The sequence below is a fragment of the Stereum hirsutum genome, assembly GCF_000264905.1.
Source record: "Stereum hirsutum FP-91666 SS1 unplaced genomic scaffold STEHIscaffold_1, whole genome shotgun sequence".
Lineage (NCBI taxonomy): Eukaryota > Fungi > Basidiomycota > Agaricomycetes > Russulales > Stereaceae > Stereum > Stereum hirsutum.
Window position 1 is genome coordinate 1,840,802 of NW_006763131.1, and position 26,429 is coordinate 1,867,230.

General features: G+C 51.1%; 9 protein-coding genes across 9 annotated transcripts; 4 read left to right on the forward strand and 5 right to left on the reverse strand.

The window, feature by feature from the left end:
• Nucleotides 1-1,565: 1,565 nt before the first annotated feature.
• STEHIDRAFT_164598 (uncharacterized protein) lies at nt 1,566-5,026 on the forward strand (the record flags this gene model as incomplete). The annotated part of the gene is made up of 6 exons (XM_007298706.1): nt 1,566-2,052; nt 2,113-2,121; nt 2,180-2,602; nt 2,661-3,792; nt 3,850-4,345; nt 4,396-5,026. The coding sequence occupies 6 exons, from the start codon at nt 1,566-1,568 to the stop codon at nt 4,885-4,887; spliced, it is 3,039 nt and encodes a 1,012-aa protein (XP_007298768.1). The 3' UTR covers nt 4,888-5,026.
• A 629-nt stretch (nt 5,027-5,655) lies between these two features.
• Nucleotides 5,656-7,127, reverse strand: STEHIDRAFT_151619 (uncharacterized protein; the record flags this gene model as incomplete). The annotated part of the gene is made up of 5 exons (XM_007298707.1): nt 5,656-5,677; nt 5,731-5,799; nt 5,870-6,884; nt 6,940-6,968; nt 7,027-7,127. 5 exons carry the CDS (start codon nt 7,125-7,127, stop codon nt 5,656-5,658), a joined length of 1,236 nt encoding a protein of 411 aa, XP_007298769.1.
• A 381-nt stretch (nt 7,128-7,508) lies between these two features.
• Nucleotides 7,509-8,836, reverse strand: STEHIDRAFT_106851 (uncharacterized protein; the record flags this gene model as incomplete). The annotated part of the gene is made up of 7 exons (XM_007298708.1): nt 7,509-7,880; nt 7,951-8,070; nt 8,101-8,313; nt 8,367-8,496; nt 8,555-8,580; nt 8,643-8,763; nt 8,823-8,836. The coding sequence occupies 7 exons, from the start codon at nt 8,834-8,836 to the stop codon at nt 7,509-7,511; spliced, it is 996 nt and encodes a 331-aa protein (XP_007298770.1).
• A 254-nt stretch (nt 8,837-9,090) lies between these two features.
• Nucleotides 9,091-11,887, reverse strand: STEHIDRAFT_89184 (MFS general substrate transporter). Its single transcript, XM_007298210.1, has 17 exons — nt 11,600-11,887; nt 11,449-11,540; nt 11,323-11,382; nt 11,201-11,248; nt 11,001-11,144; nt 10,866-10,924; nt 10,765-10,801; nt 10,661-10,704; nt 10,502-10,585; nt 10,244-10,440; nt 10,161-10,189; nt 10,001-10,101; nt 9,823-9,937; nt 9,663-9,771; nt 9,580-9,598; nt 9,307-9,521; nt 9,091-9,243 (listed from the first exon to the last, which is right to left on the reverse strand). The coding sequence occupies exons 1-17, from the start codon at nt 11,812-11,814 to the stop codon at nt 9,204-9,206; spliced, it is 1,608 nt and encodes a 535-aa protein (XP_007298272.1). The 5' UTR covers nt 11,815-11,887; the 3' UTR covers nt 9,091-9,203.
• Nucleotides 11,888-13,517: 1,630 nt separating this feature from the next.
• STEHIDRAFT_151622 (uncharacterized protein) lies at nt 13,518-16,159 on the forward strand (the record flags this gene model as incomplete). Its single annotated transcript, XM_007298709.1, has 9 exons — nt 13,518-13,824; nt 13,894-14,323; nt 14,377-14,602; nt 14,659-14,691; nt 14,768-14,797; nt 14,857-14,934; nt 14,995-15,600; nt 15,730-15,954; nt 16,028-16,159. The coding sequence occupies 9 exons, from the start codon at nt 13,518-13,520 to the stop codon at nt 16,157-16,159; spliced, it is 2,067 nt and encodes a 688-aa protein (XP_007298771.1).
• A 1,456-nt stretch (nt 16,160-17,615) lies between these two features.
• Nucleotides 17,616-18,872, reverse strand: STEHIDRAFT_70950 (uncharacterized protein). Its single transcript, XM_007298090.1, has 6 exons — nt 18,541-18,872; nt 18,413-18,482; nt 18,166-18,350; nt 18,046-18,119; nt 17,843-17,990; nt 17,616-17,774 (listed from the first exon to the last, which is right to left on the reverse strand). The coding sequence occupies exons 1-6, from the start codon at nt 18,802-18,804 to the stop codon at nt 17,718-17,720; spliced, it is 798 nt and encodes a 265-aa protein (XP_007298152.1). The 5' UTR covers nt 18,805-18,872; the 3' UTR covers nt 17,616-17,717.
• Nucleotides 18,873-19,251: 379 nt separating this feature from the next.
• STEHIDRAFT_164602 (uncharacterized protein) lies at nt 19,252-22,166 on the reverse strand (the record flags this gene model as incomplete). Its single annotated transcript, XM_007298710.1, has 16 exons — nt 19,252-20,451; nt 20,509-20,518; nt 20,585-20,603; nt 20,654-20,667; nt 20,732-20,756; nt 20,813-20,860; nt 20,920-21,093; nt 21,170-21,180; nt 21,233-21,315; nt 21,364-21,416; nt 21,475-21,495; nt 21,549-21,635; nt 21,686-21,761; nt 21,817-21,859; nt 21,920-22,030; nt 22,103-22,166. 16 exons carry the CDS (start codon nt 22,164-22,166, stop codon nt 19,875-19,877), a joined length of 1,416 nt encoding a protein of 471 aa, XP_007298772.1. The 3' UTR covers nt 19,252-19,874.
• A 193-nt stretch (nt 22,167-22,359) lies between these two features.
• On the forward strand, nt 22,360-25,514 carry STEHIDRAFT_151625 (uncharacterized protein; the record flags this gene model as incomplete). The annotated part of the gene is made up of 4 exons (XM_007298711.1): nt 22,360-22,379; nt 23,206-25,216; nt 25,272-25,377; nt 25,429-25,514. 4 exons carry the CDS (start codon nt 22,360-22,362, stop codon nt 25,512-25,514), a joined length of 2,223 nt encoding a protein of 740 aa, XP_007298773.1.
• A 39-nt stretch (nt 25,515-25,553) lies between these two features.
• Nucleotides 25,554-26,249, forward strand: STEHIDRAFT_48073 (uncharacterized protein; the record flags this gene model as incomplete). Its single annotated transcript, XM_007298032.1, has 3 exons — nt 25,554-25,652; nt 25,728-25,850; nt 25,932-26,249. The coding sequence occupies 3 exons, from the start codon at nt 25,554-25,556 to the stop codon at nt 26,247-26,249; spliced, it is 540 nt and encodes a 179-aa protein (XP_007298094.1).
• Between the last annotated feature and the right edge of the window lie 180 nt (nt 26,250-26,429).

Genomic DNA, 26,429 nt, shown 5'->3' on the forward strand with positions numbered 1-26,429 from the left:
TCACACGTGTTAGCGACTCCATTATGCAAATCAGAAATGCAGCAGGAATTGAAATTGGAGCCTCTATAAAGCTGGGGGTTACTTCTCTTTACCCCTCAGGTCTTCCGTGTACCTTCAAACCCTCGTTACTCAGTGTCCGCACTGCACATCCCTGCTCGATCCTTGGCATGGCTTCGGCAGGCTTACCTTCGAGTTCTGGCTCCAGTGCTCTTCCTCGCCGTCATACACTGGATAACCCATCTGGCACACCATTTTCACATCGACCATCCAGTACGACCGTTCAACCTATCCGTGACGCTTGGTGGAGTGGGCCAAACCGGGGTCTACCTTTGAGAAGCCACACGGATAGTCTCGTCGAGTCTGAGTGGGATGATGCTATACGACGACGACACTCTGCTGGTATGTATTACTTCCTCGCGCAACGTATGCCAAAGGCTGATCAACAGGGTAAAGATGAATTTATGGCGTCTGAAGTTGAACGAGCCTTGCGGTATCAAAGGCGAGCTCACTCACGTCGAAATAGCGAGATTTCGACCCTTGGGGCTTCGCCGACGAGAGACAATACGCCCAGCAATGGAGTCGCTCAAACAGAGGGCTTGTTCTCTACGCCTGCAACACCCAACCCTCGCTCGCCAACACATTCCCGCTTCCTCGAGCATAAAGCTCCAGCCCCATTAACTCCGATCGAGCTTCACCATATTCAGTTTCCTAGAGGTAAGGTTCTCTCCTCCTCTCTACGTGATTTTAGTCCTGATAACATCTCCTTGTAAAGAACCTCGCATCCAGTATCCAGTTCCACCTACACAATGGGATAAGGAGGATGAAGAGGATACAACTCGCCTCCGCCGCTTCTCCTCTCCCCAGTTATGGCTGGATTTGGTGGAAAGCTTCAAACGGGATCATATGTCGATTCCTGCGAAACCAAAGCCAAACGCGCCTCCTTCACCCAGCAAAAGACGTTTCCTGATACCCCACCTTGGTTCATCTTCGCCGACAAATACTGGGCAGTTGGAGGATAACACCGCACGATCCAGGGCGGCGACAGACGCTCAACCTCGCAACTCTACTTTTCCTCGTTCGATTACGAAGCGAATGACTGGGTTCTTCTAGTGCTCAATGTCGATCGTTGATTTGGGGTAGTGGCTAGTCAATTCGTTTCTGTTGACTTGGTCTTGTTCGCATTCTCTAGGACCCTGCGTTCTGTCCTTCGAAGCTCAAGCTTTTATGTATCTCAATACTGCATTTTCTCTCCCTTTGAGTACATTGTACAGTCGATATATCTGAGGACATTCTGTACAATACAACACATGTGATTACACCTGTGGGCGTCTGATGGTGCAAGCATTCGAACTGGCAAATGCCGACGCAGCAAAGTGACAGGGCGATCTGGTGTAAGCGCGTTCAGTTCCCGATCTCAGCTAAAACGTCCACATCATCGCTGTTCTGACCGAGCTCATCCTCGAGGCCCCCAGACTCTCTGGGCGAGGCATACTCCTCTTAATTACCTTACTTCATTTCTCTTACATCCATCAAGGTCGTCGACGAGGTGATTCCACACACCACGCATGGCTCGCCCGGAGCCGCCATCCACTCTCCCCACAGACAATGGCGAAGGTCCCAGCACAGGCACGGGCACTAGCACCAACTCTCGCAACCGTCACTCTCGCACACAGTTCCCCTCTCTCGAACAAGACAATTCGTTCGCTTCTGGGTCTTCGAATGGTGGTGAACCCTACAAATCGTCCCCTGGCATAGGCCTTGGGCCACCTCCGAACATTCGTCGTTCGTCAACCCAATCTCGAGCAGGTCCTTCGAGTACCACGTCCTCTACTCGGCAGCATGACACTCGGAGACGTGTACGCTCTGTTCATGCTTCTGGACGCGAGGAGGAGTCTGTCCTGGGTGGAATGTCTCCTTCAATGTCGATTCGGCGACGAACGCTCACGACACAAGGACTTTCACACAAGACGTCCAGGAATCACCTAGGGGAGAATGTGGAATCTCCGTCAGACGACATTGGGCCGGGGGTGTTCTCTGACGAATATGATCTATGTGCGTCCGTCCTCAACTAGCTGGATGTTCTGCTTGCTAACACGTTATCCGCTTCTAAAGCTCATGACGGTGCGTACCTCCCTGCACTGGCAGTGAACTGGACTAAGGCCTTCTCCATCATCGGCAGACCCTCAGATTCTAGAGGATGTCCAGCGCGCTCTTAAATTGAAGGCTAGACGTGAAGCACGGAAACGTGCCAACTCCTCCGTACCGGGTGGGACGTCTACGTCGACCATGGCATCCACATCATATTCACCCCTCTCCTCTCCTGGTCGCCCACCGACTGCACTATCATCTATCCCTCCTCCACCTCTGAATGGTCCTAGCGTTGAGTCTGAGATAGACTTTAGCCCGTCGGTCGGTGTGGAGAGGCTACATCCCGTCCCTACGTCTAATAATATGGGCATCACACTGGACTGGAGTAATCCGGCCTCTGAGGATGAGAAGTCCGACAAGAGATGGTCTTTATCTTTGCCAAAGAAGAAACTAAAGGATAAACCGGAGAATGCGAGCAAGGAAGTCTTGGAGAGACAGGAAGCCCTCTACGTTAGTAAGTGTTGTGTGTGGCGATTCATGTATATCGAGGATACTAAGCTGTTTCGGCGCAGATAAACTTGGGAGAATCAAATCATCAGCAAAGTCTGCCACATTAAAGAAGGCTGAAATAACAGCCCAACAACTTCGAAGACGATATAGCATGCTCTACTCGACATTGGGCTCGACTCAGGAGCCGTCCCTCACCAAGGTCGTCCGATGGTACTCGAAACTTGACCCGGCTCTCCAGAACTCGTTCCATCAAGCAGAACCGCATACCTGGGCTAAGCACCTTCGCGACCGCAAAGAGGGCGGGAATACATCTCGTTCCGCTTGGAACGTCTCCGCCCTTATAGTCGAAGAGTATGTCAAATTACGAACCAGACGGGAGACCATGGAGACTATCCCAGAGGATGGGTACGCGGTTGGATCTCCTACCGCTCAGGGCTTTTCTCCATGGCTTCCTGGGTCTTCAGCGTCGAAGGGTCAAGCAGCCTCCGAAGAGAGTGCAGCCGTTCAACTTGGTGCCTCACTTTCTCGCCGGAGATCTCACGAGGGTCACGTATCTTTCGAGCCCCTCATCGATTCGTCACGGCCTCCCGTGGCTGAAGACAACCGCCGCCGGAGTACTGACGGAATTTCCAAGAGCTGGAGGCATTCCCTACCAGCAATGAGCGACTCTCCTCGAAGTTCGATATACAGCAGTATTTTCAGCGGTGGCGTATCTCCGTCTAGCAGTCGCATGCATCTTCGTGGTATCGCCAGAAGAGTTCGCCGCCGAGGACAAGAAAGCGACGATGCTTCCTCATCGCATCAGTCACTATCGGATCACGATCACAGTCACTCGGAGAGCGGCAGCATGAAGCCTCAGCGCCGCCTTCGCCCATCGGATCTAGAGTTGAATGCTCGTCCCGATGGGAAACGTGGTGATGAGGAACCTCCGTCATTCGAAAGGTCTCCGCCCTTACCTGAAGACCCGGTCACGGCCAAGATCATGCTTACGGAGTCCTCCCCTGAAGAGCAGCGTCAGCCACCAGGGCCACTTGCTTCGCCGTTCAATGATGTGAATACTCCGCGAATCCCACAACGTACTCGTCTGCGGACATCTCTGCCTAATTCGGAACCACCGTCTTTGCTCGAGGAGGAACGACGGCAACAGCAAGTCGATGAAGAGGCGGAGCACCGTGAGTATGAACGTAGAGAACAGTACGTGTATGAATTATGTTATCGTCTTTTCGCATCTTGTGCTCACACGAACAACAGACTTCTGGAACAGGCACACGCGCAGAATGCTCGAAATCGGCAACTGTTGCAGCGTATTGCCACTAGTGTCAAGGACTACGAGGGTATACAAGACACTCTGTACAAGCTAATCGGATTATCTCGCACCGGCCTTTCGCCAGACCTCATGGACGCGCTGTCGCACGATCCAGCCGTCATCACTGGCTCAACGCGTGGAGTCAGGGGTTGGAGAGCGGTGGAAAATATCCACGAGCATCTCATTCGACAGGCGGAGACTATCCAGACGTTCCTTCAGTCTGCAGACACGGTCGGAGATGTGGAGCTGCATCCTAACGCGCTAGACCAACACCTTGCTGGATTGACTCAATCACTTGACATTCTGGAGAGTCGTCGCGTCGATTTGGAGAAGCGGTCAAGCATTGTCGCAGAAACGTTGAGTCGGATCAAGATCGTACATGCGTCAGTGAAGGCAGAGTATCGGGATGCTGTCATGCATACTTCAGCCGTGTATCCCGAGGTCCGTCATCTTCTGTGGCTCTCTAACCTTTTACTCATCTACGTCTGCAGCTATCCCACATCGTCGCCTTGGAGGAGAGCTATAAGGACAATTACCAGCAGCTCTGGGAGTTCGGTATGGATGCTCTCACCCTCATCCTGGACACGGTCACTCCCTTCTGGCGTGTATACGGAAAGATCATAGGCGAAGACGTGACAGACTTCCTCATCATACCTTGGTATCGAAACGAGTTCACCGGAGAAGATAAACGATATCCCATAAAGTTCCCTCGGCGGTCCTTTCGACATTGGGTGGGTCTCTTCGTATTCTTTTGCCTCAATGTAGGCATATTTGGGCTGCAGGTCGGGGGTGCGGTTGCTTCCAGTGCACATTACAGATATCCTTTCACGCTGCATCCTGGTTTCTGGTGGGTGGTGTTGCCCACTTATTGGAGTGTCATTACAGTACAATGGTGTGCTGCTCTCGTCGAATTGTGCATAGTCGCCCTTCAGATCCTTTGTGTCGTCTGGTGGTTAGGGTGGTCGGCTAACATCGTGGACTAATTATTTGCATGCACTTCCGTTCGTTTCTCACTTTCTTTCCTACACGTCTCTCCCGCTTTCCTGAACCTCATTGTAATATTCCCCTCACACGCTGGACGCTGGATCTCACCTCTATATCATACCTGTAATTTGCTCTGCTGGCATACCCTCTTTACTCATTGTTCCATATCATACTTATATTCCCCCCGACCGTTCCCGGGTCCTTTTCGCATGCTACTACTACTCTAGGCACTACTTACTGGGCGCGGACCCGCACGACGGAGGAGGGTTCGCATGGGAATATACCACGAATGGTGACTGACCGTGATGGGTCGAGCCGTTTCGCGCACTGGAAGCGCTATAGCCTGAGGGACCGGCCGACGTCATGCTGCTATAGTGACTCGTCGTTGGTAGTGGTGTGGCGAGCGATGTGTAGGAACGTGAAGGCCCCGCAGAAGCTGAGGTAGAGGATCCCGGCTGCCTTGGTTTTCCCGTGTCGACACAGGTTCTGCAAAAGCCTACAAACACGGACGCGTGAGATATGTCGTGGCCATACATCACAGCTAAACGAACCAGACGACGTACGTCCTCCAAGCATTAAAGGGACATCAGCTTGTCCGCATCCCACACATGCAATTTTCTTGGGTTGTGGCACAGTGGGAGTGGCGGCAGGTTTAGGTTGAGAAGGTCGTCGCCGTTTCGAAGTCGAGGCTTTTTCACTGTCTGGGGCATCAGGCTTTGGTCGCTTGACTTTTGTCTTTTCCTTATAAGTTGTCTTCATCGGCCTCATTACATAGGGTGACGTCGCAGCCTGCGTAGATCCTGTGAGCCTAATGACGACTCTGCCAGAGTTTTCAGACTTACCTCTCGCAGTTGGGCGAGCAGATCGCCTTCGGGTAACCGTTGCTGTAGATAGACCCGTTTAGGGGGTCTCTGGAGAGCACACAAATTCGATCAGTGATACAAATGTCGAAGAAAGGTAGATGGCAGAATCACAATTGACTTCAAGATGGCCCGATTTCTCTCCATTTCGTCCGGGCCACCACACCATTTCACGAGATTATCCCATAGAGTCGGGTGTGCGTTCGTAAGGTGAAACGTCACCACCTGTCGTGGGGCTTCAAGCTTTTTGCTCAACGATGCATCGAGAGTGGAAGGAGGAAACGCTGATTTAGGGAACGGAAGAACGGTAGAAATGAGGATCTCTTCGACACGTCCTGTTGGAGGTTTGCGTTCGCAAGCTGTATGTCCTCTGGGAAAAAGCCACCTGTCGTGAGTCTTCTCCTTGAACTCGAGGATAATGTCATAATTCCTCTGCATCTGAGGCGGCGGCGTCGGTTGAGCGGGAGCATACGATGGTACGGTGGTGTATCCGTGTCCTTGACTTGGTTGCTGGTATGCCGGCGCGCCGTATGCTGGAGGAACGTAGGGAGGGCGTCCGGTGTTTATCACAGAAGCAGTCGTCGCTACTGGTGGGGTCAGGGCGCTGGGACCCGACGCAAGTGACTTAATGAGTAAATGGAGGGTTTCCATTTGATCAGGATTGGCATGCCCACTAAGGGCCTGACGGATGAGGTTGGAGAGCGTAGGGTTTGATGCAGCTGCATCGTCAAGAAGGGAGGCCAATGTCGACGGTCGAGGAAGCTCAGGAGCGATAGATGAGACGAGTGGCGTGGTGGCGCGAACTGTCTGAGCACTTGGTAAAGACGGAGTCTGTGTCTGAGGAGGTGCAGAGGGAGAATTGTAGGAGTATTGTGAGTATGGAGAGGAGTTGTATGGTCTCGACGGTTGCCAGCTCGTGCTGGACGTAGAGGGATAGCTCGGTGTTGTGAGAGGAGCCGCACCCGAGTAATGAACCTCGTAAAGGGCGGTGTCGACGAATACATGTGGACCTATAGCGAGGTTACATTTCCCAAGAGATATGGCGCGATGTTCTGGAGGTATAACATCGACTGGCTTGTTCGCTCGTGGTTTCGTGGAGAACTTGGGAAATACGGTGGAAAGCCATTCTGTGCGAGCTGATGTAACACGTCAAAATCACTATAATGGAAAGAAATATAGCCGTGTGCGCACATTGTTTGAGAGCATTGGGAATTACGAAGCTTGAAGTATGAAAAGATCAGGATATGGATCCGAGCAGCTGCTGGGCCTTGTGCGTACCTCTTCGCCACAGCGTTCAATATTTTCGCGTGTCCCTCGTGGCCGGCCTTGACCTCCCAGCCTGGGGAAGGTCCGACAGGTAGATGTAACGCAGTGGCCATATTTGTCAGTACCAGGAAACCACGGAATTACTTTATGTGCAACTTGCGAAGTAAGAACAAGGTGTGGCGTAGCTTGAAGGATTGTTGAAGGATTTCAAATTAAAGCGTCGCGAAAGGTGAGGCGGTTGTTTGCATTTGTTTCGCCCAATCACCGCACGCTTCACAAGGCTTCACAGAATCACACTTCGAGCTAAGTACTTCAACGAGCCAACAACATATCCTCAACCTGCATATCACCCACAGATTCGTATCGAGTACAAGTTTGTCTGCACCGGACACGTACACTACGCTTCAACGTACAATTACCGCGGCTTACAGGTAGCGCATGAAAATATTGTTCCAATAATCACAGAAGTCCCTAATGACATACAAGCCAAATATTCAAGCCCTCTTCTCATTCTCTGCTATTTTCGAAGCGTTCACAGCCCCGCCAGTCTCCGCTGGGTAGGGCGTTGATGTACTATGCGGTCCGCTCTCCAGTGGTGCTGTGTGCGACGGTACGGCAGAAGGTGAGGAAGTGGCGCCGCCAACGTAGGTCTGGGCCTTCTCCAGGATGGAGTCGACGACTGGCTGAGCCTTAGCTTGAGCGAGCTCGACATGAGGCCGGGCCAATGCCTGTGCTTGTGCAAGGGCAGACTGAGCAGCAGCTACGGCGTTCCCCGCCGTTGACTTGACGTTGTCGGTAGTACCTGAGGTTTGGGTGGACGTGGCGGGGCTTGGATTCGTACCGCCAGCGCTGCTGGGGAGGTAAGACTGTACACAAACACAATTATTATTAGCCAACCCACTGGAGAGGGCGATGCGGTATATTATAAATACTGACCCGAGCTGTCGCTAAGGCGTTGCCCGCAAAATCTCTAGCTTGGTCCGTCATAGGCTGAGAGGTACTAGAAGTGGTGGAGTTGCTGGTGTTTGTGCCACCCACAGATGGGGGAAGGTACGCCTAACAAAGATCAAGTCAGATACTGCTCACTTCGATGACAGTGAGGTTATAATTGACCTGAGCTGCAGCCAGCGTGCTTGCGGCCAGATCCTTTGCCTGGGAAACGTAGCCTGCACCTGCCTCCTTCGCAGCCTCTACATCTCTCTGACCTTCAGCCACAGCAGCGTCCGTGGTAGCTTTGGCGTCCTTGCCGAGGGCGTATGCGGAGTCCTTAGTGCTGTCGGTAGTCCCATCTCCCTTCGTCTGTCGACTTCTGGTTAGACAAGGGTTGAAGTAATGTGATGGTTGAGACGTACATAGGCAGTTGATGCTGCATCCCCAGCAGCACTTTGAATTCCATGAGCGGTCCTATGGATGTTCGTAGCCGCAGAGTTGGTGGGAGCTTGTGACTCGAGGTTCGCAGCAGTCGTGGTGGCTCCTGCGGGACTATAACGGTGTAATATCAGAACGTAGCACCTACAGAGAAGGATAGGTAGGGACATACATTGTGCCAGCCGGTGCAGCGACGTGCTATGTATCACACGGCATCAATTCGCCATATCACTCAGCAGAGAAAAACTACTGAAACATACCTGAGCGGTGGTAGCAGCATCGACAGCGGCCTTGTGAGCAATTTCTGCTTGGTGGTGGACTTCGCTGGCGAGTTTGGCAGTAGAGGTCTCCGCCTCGATGCGAGCAGCAGTCGTTTCGTATCTGAATAGGTAAACAGGATGAGTCCAAAGTAACGACTGGGATGGATGGTCGATGCGTACTCTGCTTGAGACATGGTGGCGGTTGTTGAATACGATGAGTTGGGTGGGTTATGTGGAGAGCTTGTAGAGGAGTGGAGAGTTTGCGGGAGTGGAATAATGAGAGACTGCTTGCGCAGACGCGCTCCGCTTTATAGCTCGCCTCCAGAACCATACTGTAATGACAGCTTTGCGCTTGCTCCACGCCAATGACATCACAGTTCAACTCGAACGGCGTTACGCCGGACGTATGTACCCGGACCTTGGCGCAGAAACAAAGTGAGGTGGCACCAGGACTGAGGGCATGTTAAATTAATCCTTGTGTAGAAGACAACATATGTACGGTCCATGCACTGTTATTCATGATACACCCGTTAGTTCAAGACCCCGTTCGAGAAACCCTATTCAAATATCATCGGCAGCCATCTTCGACATCGCACGCAACCTGGCATCACGTGTCGTCAGTATGATGCTGCATGCACATATCTCACAGATTGACGATACGAACTTCGGGCCATATATGTAGAAGAGAAATGGCACGACTGCAAGTAGCACCGATATGCAACCAAGCAGCGTACATGCCCAATTGATGCCTAAATTATGGAACAACGGCTGGGCCACAAGCGGGAGGGCGGCGGCGAAGATGCTACGCATGAATGTGTTGGCTGCAACTGCCGATGCGGCATATTTCGTGTAAGCATCAAGAAGATAGTTTATTCCCGCCTGTGTATGAGTGGAATTAGTTGAGTCACAGCCCAAGACTCCGAAGAAAGCACTATACCTGGAAAATAAGCAGAAAACTGGACCAGAGAAATCACCTAAATCACCTAGCTGTTGTTATGTCCAAGAATGAAGAGATCGTACCTCATGCCGATGAAAGCAAGTCCGAGCACACTGGGAAACCAATTGATGCTGGGATCACTTGTCCATCCGAGGAGGAAGAACCCTACGGGGAAGGTGATGGCGCCGAGCACTAGAACGATGTTAGACGTGGTGAAATTTCGCCACGAGAAAAGGAACGCACTCATAGGTGGTAACCTTCGCTCTGGTGGTGCTCGACCGCCATGTTTCTCGAGGTAGGGTGCAAATACATGCGACGAATAATAAATGTTGACCATTGCAGCTGTAAGAGTCCCTACCTGTGCAATTGATAAAGCATAAGCTTCAGGAGGTTAAAGACACGGAAGAAAATACCAGCACACCAGAACGGCCAAGAACGGCAGGCTTCCTACGAGCGGATTCCAGCCACGCTTTTCTTCATATACGATGGGGACAGCACCGAAGAGCAGGTACAAAATTCCGTCTGGAATGTGATCAAGATGTAGCACGACATCTGGGACAACAGGCCAAGGGTAGACTCACAAGCGAAGCTGTTATAAAGTGTCAAAACTCTTTAGAGTTGGTCAGTAAGTGAGCTTCATACCATCACAAAAATCAGGACGTACCCGACCATAGGTTCCAAAACGATCATTCTCAACGGCCTCGTCAAGTTCTTCTCGACGAAGGTCTCAATCGCGAAATCCTGCATCTCTTGCCGACTGTGCAGCTCCCATCTACCAGTCTTCAGACGAAGGCGCCTTGCCTTGGCGGATAGCAAAGCTGGTGCAAAGGTTTCCGGTAGAAACATTATGTTGAAGGAAATCTAAGGAAATTCAGAAATCAATCGGCAGAGAAGAAGACAAAATCCATCAAGAAATGCGTACCACAGTACTCGTCAGAATGACCACAAGATACTCAGTCCACCTCCAACCAAATTTGGGTTGTTCAGCCACGGCACTACCTATAATCTATTCTGACATGAGTATGGAGTACAAGGCACGAAAGCGGACAGACGAGGCGAGGCAGAGGACAGAACGACAAACCGGGCCTAACGTGGGACCTGCAATAACGGCCAAAGAGTACCAGACTAAAGGCCTACGTCAGTAGCGATACCAATAAGGTAAGTGATGAGACCGGTATAACGCACCGACTGCTACACCCCGTTCCTTCTGATTGAACATATCCTAAGAGAGCGGAATGATTGCAATGAGACTAAATTATCGGTACTGGCAATGTGTAGGTTCTTACAGCGAGTCCTCCTCCCACGTTTACTACCGGAGAGCTGGCCATTACACCTCCAAAGAAACCTGAGAACATGATGCAACAAATATAGTGTCGCAGTGAGAAGTCAGCATCATCGGTAGTATAGTATAGATTGCTCACGAGTGATGAAAATTGTTTGAATATCTTTGGCAGTTGCTGTGGCAGCGGAAAAGCAGATGAAGACAAACATCGGGATCAAGACTGCTGGTCGTCGCCCATAGATCTCAGATAAAGGAGCGAAGAAGATAGGGCCTGGTACATAGCCTGATTCGGAAAATGAGCTCCCAGGTCAACGAAGGCGTGCATTCGGTGTTACATACCGAGGACAAAAAGACTAAGGCCAAGGATGGTGACCTCAGTGCTCACACCTATCAGAGAGGGAGATAGTTAAGAAAGGTAGCATATTCAAGCAGAGAGTAGCGCGAGATGTGATGATACGAACCGTATTGTTCGCTGACATCGTTCGAGGCAGAGCTGAAAATACTGCTGGCAAATGTGGAGCCTATCGTACCAGATACACAAAGAAGTGTGAGACCCAATTCATGGCGTGCGAGTATCCGGGGCGTACACATTGTGATCATTCCGAAGAGCACGGTGACGATAACCTTGTAGCTATACGACCAGTTCTGTGGATTTTCAGGATCATCTTTCGAGTCCCATCTAGACAGAAGTAAGGATTAAAAGTGACAGCTTTAAGAAAGTAATACTGACGGACTTACGTGACAATATCATCCTTCCACCTCCTTTCTTCCGGGGGCAAGTCAGCTTGAATCTCGTCTATCCGACTACGCTCCCTCTTTGCCACCACTTCTCGATCGGCGTCCTCTACTGGTGTTTGTTCCCCATCTCGATCTTCATGGTTTTCGTCGTTGTCAGGATCGTGATCAGCACCTTCGTCTGGAACGCAGCATGAATCGATATGATTTGTTGGCATTCTACGGATGCGTGTTGAATATAGAGCTTCTGAGTCGGGGTCTGCAGGAGCACTGAGAGCGCGTCGCGGAAATGAGTCTGTCACTGGCATGGTAGATGAGGGTTATGGAGGTGAGGAAACTAGCGGAGCCCAATGCACTTCTTATTATACGTTGGGAGCAAAGACATCATGTACAAGTCGGCCGTGGTCAGCCGCAGGCTGTGGAACTTTCGCGGCATGGAGAAACCCGTGCTTCGACAATCCTAAGGGTATGATACTACTGTGAGGGTCGTTGAGTGATGTCATTGACCAGCATCGCTGAGCGTTATTTATATCAACGAGTGGGTCAGCAACTGCGAGTACCATCGCAGTCAATACATCCTCCTAAACATCTCGGTATTGGTTCCCATGCGTCTGTTTCAGTCAGATGATTATTTTCGTTAGATCAGCACCGAGAACACGAAACGACAGATCACCTACTTGTCTGCTAACAGCGTTGAACTGTTGCACCGGCTCACGTACGCGGACAGTAGCGTTTTTCAGCGGAGTAACGCTGCATCGATTCTGGCAGCCGAACGCGGAGCCCTACTAGCCCTATGTTACGCTGAGGCCAAGTGTTGGTTCAAGGAGAAAAATGTCTCTTTCAAGAAAGTGAAGACTTGAACGTTTGAACTATTGGTCAAGCTTCGAACAGTCACCTTTACTTGATTCAGTGGCTGATGATGGCCGCGAGTAAGAGATCTAGAACAAGAACACCGCCACACTGGGATAGGTTGATCGTGCGAAGATGCGACGCAACCAGCCACGTGTCTCTTGTACCCCGCTGCCAGTCCGAGCGCGAAATCGGAGGCGTTCTCCGCTTCCACAACGCGCTCGACGTTGGACCGCTCGTTTTATGTCTTTACAAAGCCTCTCCATATCACTTTTTGGGCCTAACAAGTGCGAAATAGTGAGTAAGCCGCTTCATATTCTCCAGGACCTTGTCACGGTCACGTCGACGGTCGCCCACCGCGAGAATTGGAGCCGGTGCCAATTGGTCTGTTGGAACAATGACCTCGTAACTTCTGCAATCTCCATGCAGCTCGGGGGGCTAGTAGACGCTCATTACGCGAGCATGATGTGCGTGCCGAAGTCAACACTGTCGGCGTCGGACGGAGTCCTCAGGCTTGCGCACTGGTACAAGGCGACCTTAAGCTCCATTCTATGTCAAACGCAGCGCTGCTTATTCGCGTCACCCTTTCCTCGTTGCTCTTATGTTTCTCTTTACCATCGGCTCCGAAGGTCGAAGTAGTAACACTACGGGACATGCGTACGCACTCATGCGCAATTGCCAGGGCACGTCAGTGCATCAATTGACATACTCATACGACGGATTATGGCAGGTGCTAGCGTGCCTGTCACTGAGATTGTATCGACGATAGATGAAAGGTTTGAAAATTTGAATGTTCAAGACCGCAACAATAAAGGACCGGAGTCGTTGTGATCTTTCGTGCTATGAGCGATGCTTGTCGCGGTGGTAGAACGGGCTGAGATGAGGTCCGCAGGTCAGGCTTGGGAGGGGGATATGTCGGCCTTCCGCATACGCAGGCCCGGTCTATCTCCCTCAGTTTATTTCGGCGTGTTAGACCCTGTCGCAAGAATAATACTTCAATAGCAGATTGACATCAACGCTTGACGCACCTTTCTCACTTCTGTGTTCCAATTCTGCCCTCCAACGTCACACCATGGAATCCTCCCAAGGCGCAACGAGTATTAGCCAGCTTGTTCGGGTATCTGATGGCCTTCCTCTGACCGTGAAAGAGTTTGTTTGCCGCTACAGTGTCGACGGACCTCTTATATCGTTCAAGGATGGTCTTCCCATCAGCAAGGTGAAACAGGATAAAGTTAAGACCGTAGTTCTTCGCTACGGAAGTAGCGCATCCTCTTGGAACACTGACGCTCTACTCGCCTTCCGCGTGGTTCCAATCCGTGGTCTACACCCCTCCAGTATCATTCCATGCTACAATGAGATTGAAAGGCTCCAACCTCTTGGTGAGCGTCAACGTCTCAGGTTCATACACCCAAAACAAACTACTAATGTACGTATTCAAAACATGATAGCACGCAAGGATATGCTCGATCAACTTTGCAAGCCATCGGCAGCAGATCTTGGCTACATCACACACGATAAACTCCCATCGAACCTACCTGCGCTTCGGAATCGTCAAGAAAAGGTGAAGAGGGAACAACTTCGACGGGAGAGAACTGGCGAGGAGGCGTTCGTGGATCACAGCCCTGATTCCACGACAATGGAAGCTGGCTACCTCCGAGATTTCATTTCGAACCCATTTTTATCCGTCTTCACCGCCATCCGAGACCTTCGCAGCCGTCAATTGGCCGAGAAATATCAAGACTCGAAGAACTTCTCTCTTAAGATGTCGACTCAGGCGCACGAAAATAAATCCGAGCAGAGCAGCGAAGAGTTACTACATCGTCTAATGGAGATTATTTTGCTTCTTTCTCAAGACGCAGGCGAGGATTGGCTGCGAAGGTGAGCTATTCTAGCACCTATGTCGAGCAAAAACTCACTGACGCGACTTATAGCACGCCGGCGCATCTGAAGCTTCATGTGAACGTTCCCTCGGGAGAGGAAGCTCCTGATCCGTTCGATCAAAATGATATCTCTGTGACGAACAACAAGACCATCGTAAAGGATCTAGGAATCATGATCAAGTGCACAGCCATTGACGATGGATATCTGTACCTCAGCCGCTACGGAAAAGTGACCGGAAGTAACAGGTTTTCTGAAGTGCCTGTTCTTCGATACGAGGTCTGTATTTTTTCCCTCCACGAATTTACAAATGGACTGATTTCGACTGGGTGCAGGCGAAGAGATTCCAGAAGTTGAAAAAGGCAAAGGTGCGCTACTCGACCACATTGCAGACGGGGGTCGGTTGTGGAAGGCAAGTACGCTCAACGAGTTGTTTTGTAACAGGCTCAGGAGGCAGACGGATCAGACACAGACGTGCGATTCATTGTTTGGATGTCGAAGTCGTGTTCCTTACTAGTAATAATCGCCGACAGACAACGGAACTCGAAGAAGAAATAGAGATCACGAACGAAAAGCCTAAAGAAGAACAGGATCAACCCAAGAATAAGAAGGTCAGTTCCTCGCATCCATATCTGAACCACTATATGCCCATGTAGCTCACAGGACACCAGGCTGGTTCGAACGTTCACGTCGACGATGGGATCACAGCCCAACAATTCGCTGAAATGCTCACATCTATCATAGCCAACGAGACATATATGACCGAACGTGCTGCACGACTTCAGACCGCTTCCACTTTCAGAACGACATCCCTGAGGATGAACCTGTCACCCTCGCAGCTGCGAGTCCTCAAGGAGCAGCAGAGGAAGGATCGCGTGTCGGCGAAGGACAAGGAGAGGAATAATCGCGTATTGGATAAGGAACAGGTGAGGGACGATGCGAGGTCGGACACAAAGGAGAATCGCCGTCGAGCTAGACAGAAATCACGGTCTGACCGAGAGCGAATGACGAAGAAGAGGGGGGAGCGAGCTCCAAGATATTCTCGTCTAGCGTCTAGAGACTGGGTAATCTCAGTGCACCCTGATGAGGCCTCGGGAGGGTCACCAGATGGGGAGTTGCAACGTGAAGTAGAGAAGCGTTTTGATCTAGAATCTGAGGGAGATTCAGAGCGGGAAGATGAGGAATGTTCGCACGAGGGCTCCGACCTAGGGTTAGAGACAAACTCCGTGAATCCCTCAAGGTCGATGAACGTCGATCTTGAGGGGTTTCAAATTGGCGTATGTGTTGCTCATTTATTTGCATCGGCTTCTCCCTGATATGTGTTGCAAGGCGAGTTGTCTGCTCACTCAACCCAAGAGGTACATACTTTGCATTGCCTGATGATCAAGCTACTATGCTTCCTCCAGACATTCAACGTTCGCATCGCACACATGTCTCTCAGCATTGCTCGCCTCTACGCCCCAGGGCCCTACCTAGACGCCATCACGTCGAATCACCAGCTAACCTTCACCGACCCCATTGTCTACTCTCAGAGGACGGAGGAGTTTAACCTTCTGCACCGTGAAGGTAGAGCAAACGCAGGGAAAGCGATTTGGGCTCTTCTGGCGTACTTGAAAAGTGGTGAAGCACTTGTAGGGCGGCTTAGCGAAATCAACAGTGATTCGAGTAGGTGTTTCTCCTACTCTGATTACAGCGAAATCACAGAACGACCACTGCTTCACACCCGTACTACAGTACCCGGTGTCTATCCGGCCTGGTACGGACCACATCAAGGCAGTCAACCGCGAAGTAGTCCCACACGCGGGATTTTTAACTTCGGATCTTCGTGTTACATGAGCGTTGTGTTACAGGCTTTGGCGGCAACATACGAACTCTCCACTCTGTGTGCACACGTTCCGTCGAACCTTACAGACCAACGCATCGTAAAATCGACATTGTATCTTATATGGCAGCTGAGAGCAGAGCCATGTGGAGAGGTGGTCCAGCCAGACTGGTTGAGGGTGAGTACGAAGTCAACCTTTGAACCTTTTTTCTCAACTAATTTATGGTCGAACTCAAGATCGCTGTTGCAGATACAGATATCGGATGGGATGGTAGCACTCATCAAGACGCGAGCAAGTTTCTAGCAGTCTTGCTGAGCGGATTAGTTTCAGCCGATGACATCTTTAAAACACTGTTCACGGGCACCAAGAAAATTAGCCTTAGGTGTTCTACAGCTGGATGTCCTGAGGTGAGTTCTGTTAAGCTTCATTATTTCGCAAAGGAACTCAGTACTTCTGATCAGTCAATTTCTCTGGGGGGAGGCTACTCCACTGTCCTACCGATACAGATTGCCCAATAACAAGCTTCCGTGACGGTACAAGGCCTGCTTGATGGAGACAGGCCAGTAGAACAAAGTTATTGGTAAGTAATCCAAGAGTGCGACCGAACCATTGAACTTTAATCCCCTTACGTTGCTTCGCAGGAAATGCAAGGATCACACGACGAACCCTTACCGAAATACCTTTATCGTAGCGGCCCCTCCTATCCTCATAATTGTGTTGAAGCGCTTTACGAACGGAGCTAGGGTCGATACACCGGTCGACCTCTTTCCTGGGACTGGTCCTGACCTCATTATCACTAACGAAAATGGACGTCTGATGTATGACTTGTTCGCGGTAGTTCATCATGTGGGAGAGCAAGCGAATACAGGTCATTGTACGCCCTGTTTATCTTCCTCCTCGTTACCAGCCTTCGTATTAATCGCTACTAAGCAGACTTCGCCCATACGATGCATGACGTTGACGGGATGAATCAATGGTATCTATGTGATGACGAAACAGTGACTGCCGTCCGGAAAGACCAAGTCGTAAGTTATGTTCTCCAAGGGCCCCGATTAATTTTGATCCACTCACTTGAATGATACGATCGACTTCTTTGCTTGGAGTCACCTCTTTCGGCCCTTGTTAACGCACAAAGGGAGGGTGGGATGGAGGAAGAAGGCGAAGGGATTGATAAGTCAAATCAAATCGGAATAGAAGAGGATGGACCAAATGGGATTGTTTTACAGGAGGGGGTCGGAGCAACACCTTATATCCTTGTCTACAGAAGGAGAGCTATGGCGCCCTAGATCTCCGTGTTAGGGGATCACAATCTAGTCCGTTCTGATGCTGTTTTTTTGTATATCTTATGCGCTATCAAGCGAGAGTTTTAGATTTGTCCTTTGTTCAAGCCTTTTTCAAGCTAAGGAAAGAGCCTTGCGAGATAGATGACTTCAAACAAAGAGTCGTGTAGGGTATCGCCGCAGTGCTTGAGATGCGATCCAGGCAGCTTGCGGTCGACTTGAGCGAACACATATGTCAGTAAGGCCAACGACAGGACATTCGAGCAGAGCAAACATCATATATTTTGGCCCCTACGCCTCAGCCCAGCGCAATAAGTCCTCAGCTGTCAGGGCCTTGATATCCACGCCCTGGAAGAGTGACGATGTCAGAGGAGGAGTCGCGAGTATAGAGTGAAACACTTATAATCAGCACTCACAAGCAGAACTGGTGGGCGTTGACTAGATTCCTGTGATGGCCGCAAACCAACGCTTTCTCCAACCACCGTTCGCGAATCCGTGCCGCTGGCGGACTGGCGTGTAGCGGATCGAAGATCTGCCAGTCTCGCTTCCAGAGTATCACATTTTCTGCATAAGAGAGCTCAAAAATGACGAAAGGAACCGCAAAGATGCAATGTCTTACTCATGTATTTTCTTCGTTTCCTCTCTTCGAAGCTCTAGTTGTCGCGTCATCATCTGTTCCAGGTTCGCTCGGGCCTGCCGCTTTGTAAGTATCGTACAGCCATGAAAAGAACGAGCTTACTTGTACAGGCCGCAAGTCGTTCGCTGCCGCCATCATGTTCTGCGTTAGTATCGTGATCCATTCGACTTCCCTTTCCCATTCTGGATGATGTGGTTCCGGTGCCGGAGGCGCTAGGAGCGATCGAAGAAGAGAAGAATACGTGACCAGGGAAGAGCGAAGAATAGACAGTAGTGCTGGTCTGCGATCTGAGAAGATAATATGGAGAGCTCAGCTTTCCTGACCGAGACGAGGAAATATGTAACCCCACCAATATCAGGATCTGAAGGATACAACTGGCGGCCTCCGAGAGACTCAAGCGAAGGTATCGTCTGTTTCAGCTACAAAAGAGTCAGGTTCAAGGAGACGTTCCATAATATCGGCACTAGAAGTACCTACATTCCAAAAATCACCAAAGGTAGTATAGTGACCCTCTTCCAAGATCCAGTCAACTCGAGGTTTCTCCAACTGTGTCAAGGGCCACTCGGGAACATCAGGCTGGTCAGACAAAACCTGTTGCTGATCCAGTTCCGAGTCGGCTGACTCTGACGTTCTTTGCTTTAGAAGGGTAAACAGTTCCAAGTTATGGGTCGTATATTTTGTGTAATGTGATGGCGGAGAAGGGAAAGGACTCCGAAGCTCGCCGTCGAGTTCATCCTCCATGGTAGACGTTCGCGATAGAGACTAGATATCAACAATCGTTCAATGATAGCACAGCAATCAGAATGTGCGAGAGAATAAAAAGATCGCTCGAGAGTCACGACGAACAAGCTAGTGGAGCCGTTGCGGAGGTTGTACAGCGTCGTTGAGTTAGAAGTTCGTGTCCAAGCCGATCTGGCCACCGCGCGTGTCATTGACTGCCGGGTTTTGCCGGTGCCACAGCGAGGAAATAATGCTGCGATTTTTTCTGAGAGATTTCTCTTTTTTGTTCCTCCTCTACATCTAGACTCAGAAAGAGCCTTCTATAACTTTATATATAAGGGCGAGCAATCATTATGACCACAAACTCGACCGAGAACCGTAGAACTGTAGAACAGAAGGCATAGATACAAATCAACACAAGTATCTAATCTACTCATAAGATGCTTCGGTAAGACAGCGACGATCTGACCGACATAGCAGCGACATAGTCCTTCAACCCACAGTACGGAAGGAACATCAAATCTACCACCAAACCTGACTGACACAACTCCTTACAAGTCTGGTCCGTCAACTGTGTCTCCCCATCTACTCCCAGAGTTTTCATGAGCCCTCGCACCCTCGCTTCCAGGTTTATGCCACCCGCCAAATTCTCCGCCGCCTACCGTCTGACCTCCATATATGTCCTAGCATCAACAGCGTTCACAGTACTCTGAAACCCACTGAGGGTGGCAATCGCGGGAATGCGACGAAGGTATGTGCACTCTTCTACTGACATTTGCGTTTCAGTTATCGAATCTTCCATCTTCAGGTTATATTCTGGCCGCACCCGAAGAACAACTGCGATCGGTGGATGGTGAAGAGCTTCGCCGATTGGAATTCATAGTGCCCATCGTTCCTTGATCTTATCGAACGACCTATCGTTAGAATTGGCATACGAGAAGACTGGCTTCCATGTCATTCCGAGTCCATGAGATGAGTGGCGTGCGACGTGAACGAAAACGTGGGCTACATAGAATACAAAATAAAGATACAGCATCCGACGCGGCGGGTAAAAAAAGTTCGACAAAGGCTACAAACCGTGCACCAGCACTTCACCCATGAAACGACACCCGAGCACAGCTCGAACGCTTCGGCGGCCCAGTTCTGATAATACTCGCCCGCGCAGCAGACGGTGGCGGGATACTTGGACGCGGAGGCTGAGGAGGCGGAGGAGGAAGCTGAGGGCGAATTTCATCCCGATCCCGACCCTCAAGCTGCATGAGCGTACTATGTGTTTGCGTATAACCGGGCAACTCCCCCCTCGAATCAAACCCCGTCAAAATCGACGAAATTTCTGTAGACAAATCGTCCCCGCTCTTCCCCGGAATCTCCAAAAGCACGTCGATCTGCGGTACCTGGGGCGCGAGTCGCATGCTGTGCCGAAGGTTGGTGATGGTGGTATATTCGGAGTAGCCGTGCGAGTCGCAGGTGGTTGCGACGGTGGTGAGGTGCTGGGCTCGGACGGCGGACATTGGCATTAATGCTGGGACGTTGGAGAAGCGGGCGTCTCGGCGGATGAAGGAGGGGTAGTGGTTGGGTGTTAAGGGGACGTTGAGGTTTGGTAGGCCACCGAAGACCTTGTCGACGTATTTCTGGAGGTTGCGATACATTCGCGTGGAGCCGATCGTTCTGTTGATGCAGTCAGTAAAATTGTTCACTTCTTGGAGGAAGCAGTATGATGCTTACAGAGCAATTACTAAACAATTGGAGGGTAGGTTCGTGAGTTAACATGTCAATAATTTGGTGTGACAGAAACACATACAAGCTGGTGTCTGAAACATCTGCAAGACACGTCAGTGGAGTAGATTTATGGAAAGATCGTAAGGCTTACCAGGTTCAAAGGGGCTATCGTGGTCATCGGAGCATCGTTAATACAAGTATACCGACGATTAAATAAAATGTACCATACCATTGTAATTCAGTAGAACCATGACCTGGAAAGCACGTGTGAGTTCGAGATGAATTGAGCATCGAAATTACTGGGACATACAGTGGGAGGAATCTCGGCAAATGCTGACAGCACAATCCATATAATCCCCTGAAGTTCCATGAGCGATCGCTCCGAAGACACGATACAGCTAGCGAAGATCGACGTACATGTCGGCAGATCATCTTCCACAGGCCGCCGTCGTGTTTATGTCGGACGATGCCACCCAACATGATGGCCAGAAGCAGAAAGTCAGTGATGAGCGTGGAGATGAGGTTCTCCTTGTTCTTCGCTGTTGAGAGAATGCTGCATGTCTTTGTTGAAGGATCCCATTCGGCATTAGCCTACACCGAGATTACAGGCAAACGATATGGGCTGTCAGCTCCTGTCGATATTCGCGCAATATTGATTTAGACTGACGGTGATAATGCCTGGAAATTATCGTGTCAGGAGGACGTATGTGTATAGCTAGAGGTCACCCACCATAGAGCAGAAATCCAACATTGACGAGCCAGATCGAGAGCGAAAGGGCAACCACGGGTAGTCGACGTTCCCATAATGCTATTCTGTTTAACATTAGCATCGAGTAGCGCAAGGAAAACAAGCAAACTCACGACCGCATCACAATCAAGAGTGATGAGAGAGACAATGCCATATAAGAAAACGTCTAGTAGTGATCAGCGATGAGGAGATGTTTCGAGACTAGAGAATGAACTGCTTCTCACAAATGTCGCGAGGAGCCACCCCTAGAGAATACGTCAGCTCAGGGCAGAGTCAAAGACAGTCGAGCGCCACATACAGTACAGTCGAAATGCACAGGGATATCGAAGCCGGTCAACACGGTCACGCAGGACGCAAGGGTGAAGAATCGACATGACATGTAGATCTGCAATACGATAAGCGAGCAATAGGGGTTCAAGGACAAAAAATGCGCACCGCCATCGTCCATCTCCATGGTCGCTTGCGGGAAATGATCTCCCACTCATAGTCCAATGTTGAGAAGTACTCCCAGCTGAGATGGCCTAGTCGTTATTGCGAGCAGATGAGCATAGTAGATGCAGCCTTACATGAACATTCCTGCGAGCGCGTGGACCGTCTTCTGCAAAATGGCTGGCGAGACAATCGCTCTGTGAGCGATGAAAGGACGAGTGGCGACATGAAATGGCTCACCTAGCTGGGTGTTAATGACCTCCGGAGCTTGCCAATCCACCATGAAGAACGCGTCGGCCTCGAGCACAGTCGAGGGCTTGAAAGCGAAACGGACGTGCAACTCAAGAGCTGCTGTGAACGTTAAGACGAAGGTGAACCCGACCGGGGGATAGCGACGAGCCTCATAAGCTCACACTCAAGTACCCGTCGGTGGAGATGAGGCGCGGGAGCCGGCAGAAGCGAACAAGACAAAAAGCAAGGGGACCATATTGGATACATCACTACGGGAGGATAACAATTGTGTGATGACATTCGGGAGCGCCTGCCTGGTGACTCTGCCTGGCGGACTCCTGTCTACTCGCTGAAAGGCTTTCATTGTGTCTTTCTACCGCCAAGTAGCCTACACAGCGTCTGGAAGTCGCCTTTGAGATAAAGCAATAGTTCAGACAGCCACTCCAGCCATGGCACAGCTCGATACCTTGTTCGTTCTGTGGGATCCGAAGTGTGAGCGAGCCACGTGCGGCGCTTGGGGGTGCTCTTGTCCTATTGTTTCGCACCTCGCCTGTAACGCAGGATGACGGGTGCCGGATATCCGTGCGAGCCTGGTTCAGTAATGCGCAGGCAGAGTGAATATAATCTAGAAAGATGCTCAGAGATGACCTTGCGTTACATTTCTCGTATCTGCCTGTGGAAAGTTGAAAATGCTAGCCACAGCGCTTGCCATGAGGGCTAGAGAAGGTCGCAGGGCATCGAATCATGGAGAATATCGTACATGCGCAAACGACGCGTTCCTTTGAGATGAGTTGGCAGCGATCCGGAAGGGGCAGATAACTGGTCTTCGAACAGCAGAAAGCAAGAGGCTGGTCCCTGTTGGTCCGCTGAATCTGAGTTGAATAGCCGCTCGACGCGTGTGGCGAGGGTGCGGAACCCAAACTGTGGCGCAAACGTTACGCTTTGCTATATAAACTTGCTTTCAAGCGCATGTGTTGTAATGGATGCCGTTCTGTAAGTACAGTATAACTTTACTTGAGCAGAAGACGGTGAATGCGCTGGGCGTGAGGTGTATGATTTTAGCAGAGTCTAACCAAGCCAGGACACGAGGCAAAGCATTGGAAGACCTCAAGGCGTGCACGTTTCGTACACGCACCGTCAACGCCCACAGACGAAAGGATATCTACTCGGTCAGCCCGTCTCGTTCTCTCTTCAAGCAGGTTCATCTTTGTAGGACTTGTGAGAGGCCCGACGTTTTCATCCAAGCACTTTCTTCGGTCGAGACTAGCTCGCACCCTCCGGGGCTCTTTGCGTAGCTCGACCAAGCCACCCGACTCTTACACCGGTCATCTCGCTCGACCGGCTGCACCAGAGTCTCTATCCCCTTCTCACTTCACAGAGACTAAGGGACTAGCCACAGTCTTAGAAGAGGACTCTCTTGACGACTGGGTCGACGACTTTGAGCCCATCTCCCGTGACGAGATACCCGAGCTCGAGGTACAACCTCCGCCGGAACCAGATCCTCCTCGACCATCTCTCACTAGCTCGAGGTCCATCGATAATCCTCCGAAATCTCCTGAGCCACTAGTACGTACGACGTCCGAGCGCTCTCACTCCTCTGATCCCTTCGCCACTCCGAGTAATTATCGCTCGCCCGTCGACTCTGTACACCCATACACCCTCCCTTCCCGACCTTCGTCTGCCCCTCCAGTCTCCCCAGTCCGAAGTCGTACAACCAGTCGGGCATCCAAACGCTCTCGGCGTTCTTCTCGCAGGAACAGCCAGCCTCACGATCCTCACAATCTCCATCTCATCCTCGACTTTCCCTTACCTCCCAATCACATACCAACTCCCGTCTCAACCCAACTCTCTCCTCCCAAAGAGGCACCTACTCCAGTTGCAGACGACAGCTCTATATTCTACGACCAAGATCCGTTCAGAGCAGATTCCATCAACCTCGAGCGTGAGCCCGTAGAACGACCTGCATCTCCCACCAAGACCGATCCTACAACAGCAGGCTCTTCAGCTTCCTTCCATACTGCACTTTCGCGGGCACCAACACCTACACCCACCCAGGCTTCCAGCACCGGCACTGCTACCTTACGCCGCCTCGGTTCATTCGCACGAGAAGCGAAAGACTCCCTGAGAGCATCATTCCGAACTCCGATATCAGAAATATCGTCGACCCGCTCTCGCAAACCGAAACGCGTTCAGAGAGTATTTGCTGAGAGGACTCCGGAATCACCCTCAACACCCAGAGTCAGCTTCGATCTTCTACCTGAATTCATTCCAGAGGGTCTCAATATTTCTTTTCCGTCATTCGATAACGCTGCACCTCGTTCCCCGCAATCAGCCCCTTTTCGACCTTCGCGACTCGTCACACCATATTACACCTCACTCGACAACGTCTCGACGAGCGCCATCCTTCAGAACCAGGATCCCAGTCCACGTACCCGGCTCCAGTCCGCACCTTCCCTTTTCAGCCCCGTTAATCCCGTGCCGGAAGCAGAACAGCCTGAGAATTCCACTCAGCTTGCTTCCCCTCCACCCGTCCCGCGTCCGCCGCCACCCAATCGACCACTACCGCCACTCCCCTTCCCCGCACTTCCGCCTCCCAAGTTCGCTGTGAACTTCGAGTTTGTCAATCCTCTCGACTTGACAGCATCTCCCGCCCCATCAACTCAGTATCGGTATTCGGCAGCGACAACTTCTTTCGCGCCTTCACCATCCTGGTTATCTCGGAACGTTCGAGAACTCGAGCTATACCTTGCGAACCAAGGCGCCAACAGTCCCGAATCGATCCACTCTGCGGTCGCTGACGTTGACTCAGACACCTCCCAGAACACCGATTTCTTCGACAGCAGTGTCCGTTACTCTATCGAAGTCGAATCCCCATCATCGCCGTCGCCCATCCCCGTCCCATCGCAGCTACCTCTTCCCCGTCCTGCTCCTCAGTCCGTCTACCTACAAGGCCACGTCCCCATCCACACCGCTGATTCATCATCGGAGACGTTCCATTCCGTTGACACCTTCACCGAGACCACCGCAGAACCGGTCACGTCACCTAGCAGCCAAGTCACTCGCAGTCGGACAAGCTCTCGTCGTACCTCGTCAGTAGCCACTTACACTGCCCTAAGGCCGGGTAGATCACCTTCCAGAGTCTCCAGTCCTCATCATCCTCGCTCCCGTAATTCTTCGGTCACTCGTGCCACCATCACCCATTATCGTCGCTCTATCACCGAGACCAGGAAGAAGCAGCGTACCATCAGCTCTTCAAACTCGAGGTCTACACGAACAGCTTCGCAAACCATCCTTGCCGTTGAGAAGGTGAGCATATTGAGTAATCTTCAGCCCGTATTGGTCTGACCATTGCGCCGTACAGCCTTCTCTACCTCGCTTGTTCCCCGTTGCTACAACCCAATCACAGTCTTCTAGGCTCTCTTCTCCTACGATCTCCCTCCTTACACCTCTTGAACTCGTCTCTCCTGGTACGTGCCTTCACACCGATGTTACTTGCATGAAATTGATTGTCCACATAGACTCCGAGTCCTCGTTCGGTACATTCACGACCCCCGTCCCAGTCCATCCTCGACCTCTACCACATTCTCAGAGATCCTACCAATAAATCCACCCCAACCCCCCCTCCAACACTTTGAACACAGCCATGTCTTTCGGAAAACCAGCCGAGACCGTCGATTTTGGCGGTGAGATGAATTATGAGGGATACGAGTGGTTCAAGGAGCCACCGCCAGAACGCCCCGAGGTTCGCTTCTGCTATATTTCTTTGTCCCGAATAGCAAGCTGAAAAATGTGTAACCTTTTTTTTTTTGGATGACAGCCTCCTCCCCCTCGCGAGCAATACGTCCCACAACCCGGCGTCATCGAGCAAAACGAGATGTTCGACTTCGCACTAAAAGCCGCTCCAAACGTCCTCTACTCGCGATACAAGCAATACGGGCAGGTACGCTTCTTCTTCATGTCCCTTATCTCACACACACACCATCCTCACCTCTCCATCTCTTAATCTCCGCTCCGTCTACAGTTGGGCGTGCTAGCCTGGTGCGCCGAATTCAGCGAGATGATCGACGCCATCAAGCAGCTCGGCGTCGACGGCAACATGTTCGTCTCCACGCGCCTGCAGGCCCTCCGGACATGCGAAGAGATCCTCCGACTAGACCTCGACGTGCAGATGCAGATTATCGTTATACATCTAATCACGCAGGTCCAGCGGCTGAGGAGGTTCTTGGACGGGGAGAAGCAGTGGGACGATTATCCGGATATCACGTTCCCGTTGGATCCTGAGCAGTACAACCAGCAACAGCAGCAACAGCAACACCAGCAGAGCCCGAGGAGACGTTGAGGGTGTCTGTGATGTGTCTGATGTGGATTTCTTTATCTTTTTCGTTTCTGTTTGTGCGTTTGATTGTTTTTCTTCTTTTCTTTCTGTCCTAGGCTGTAGGTTGCATTGTTGTGTGATCACTGTCTTGCTCGTATGTCTTGCGCCTTGTGTCTTGTGCTTCTAGTCGGAGAGTTTTGTTTC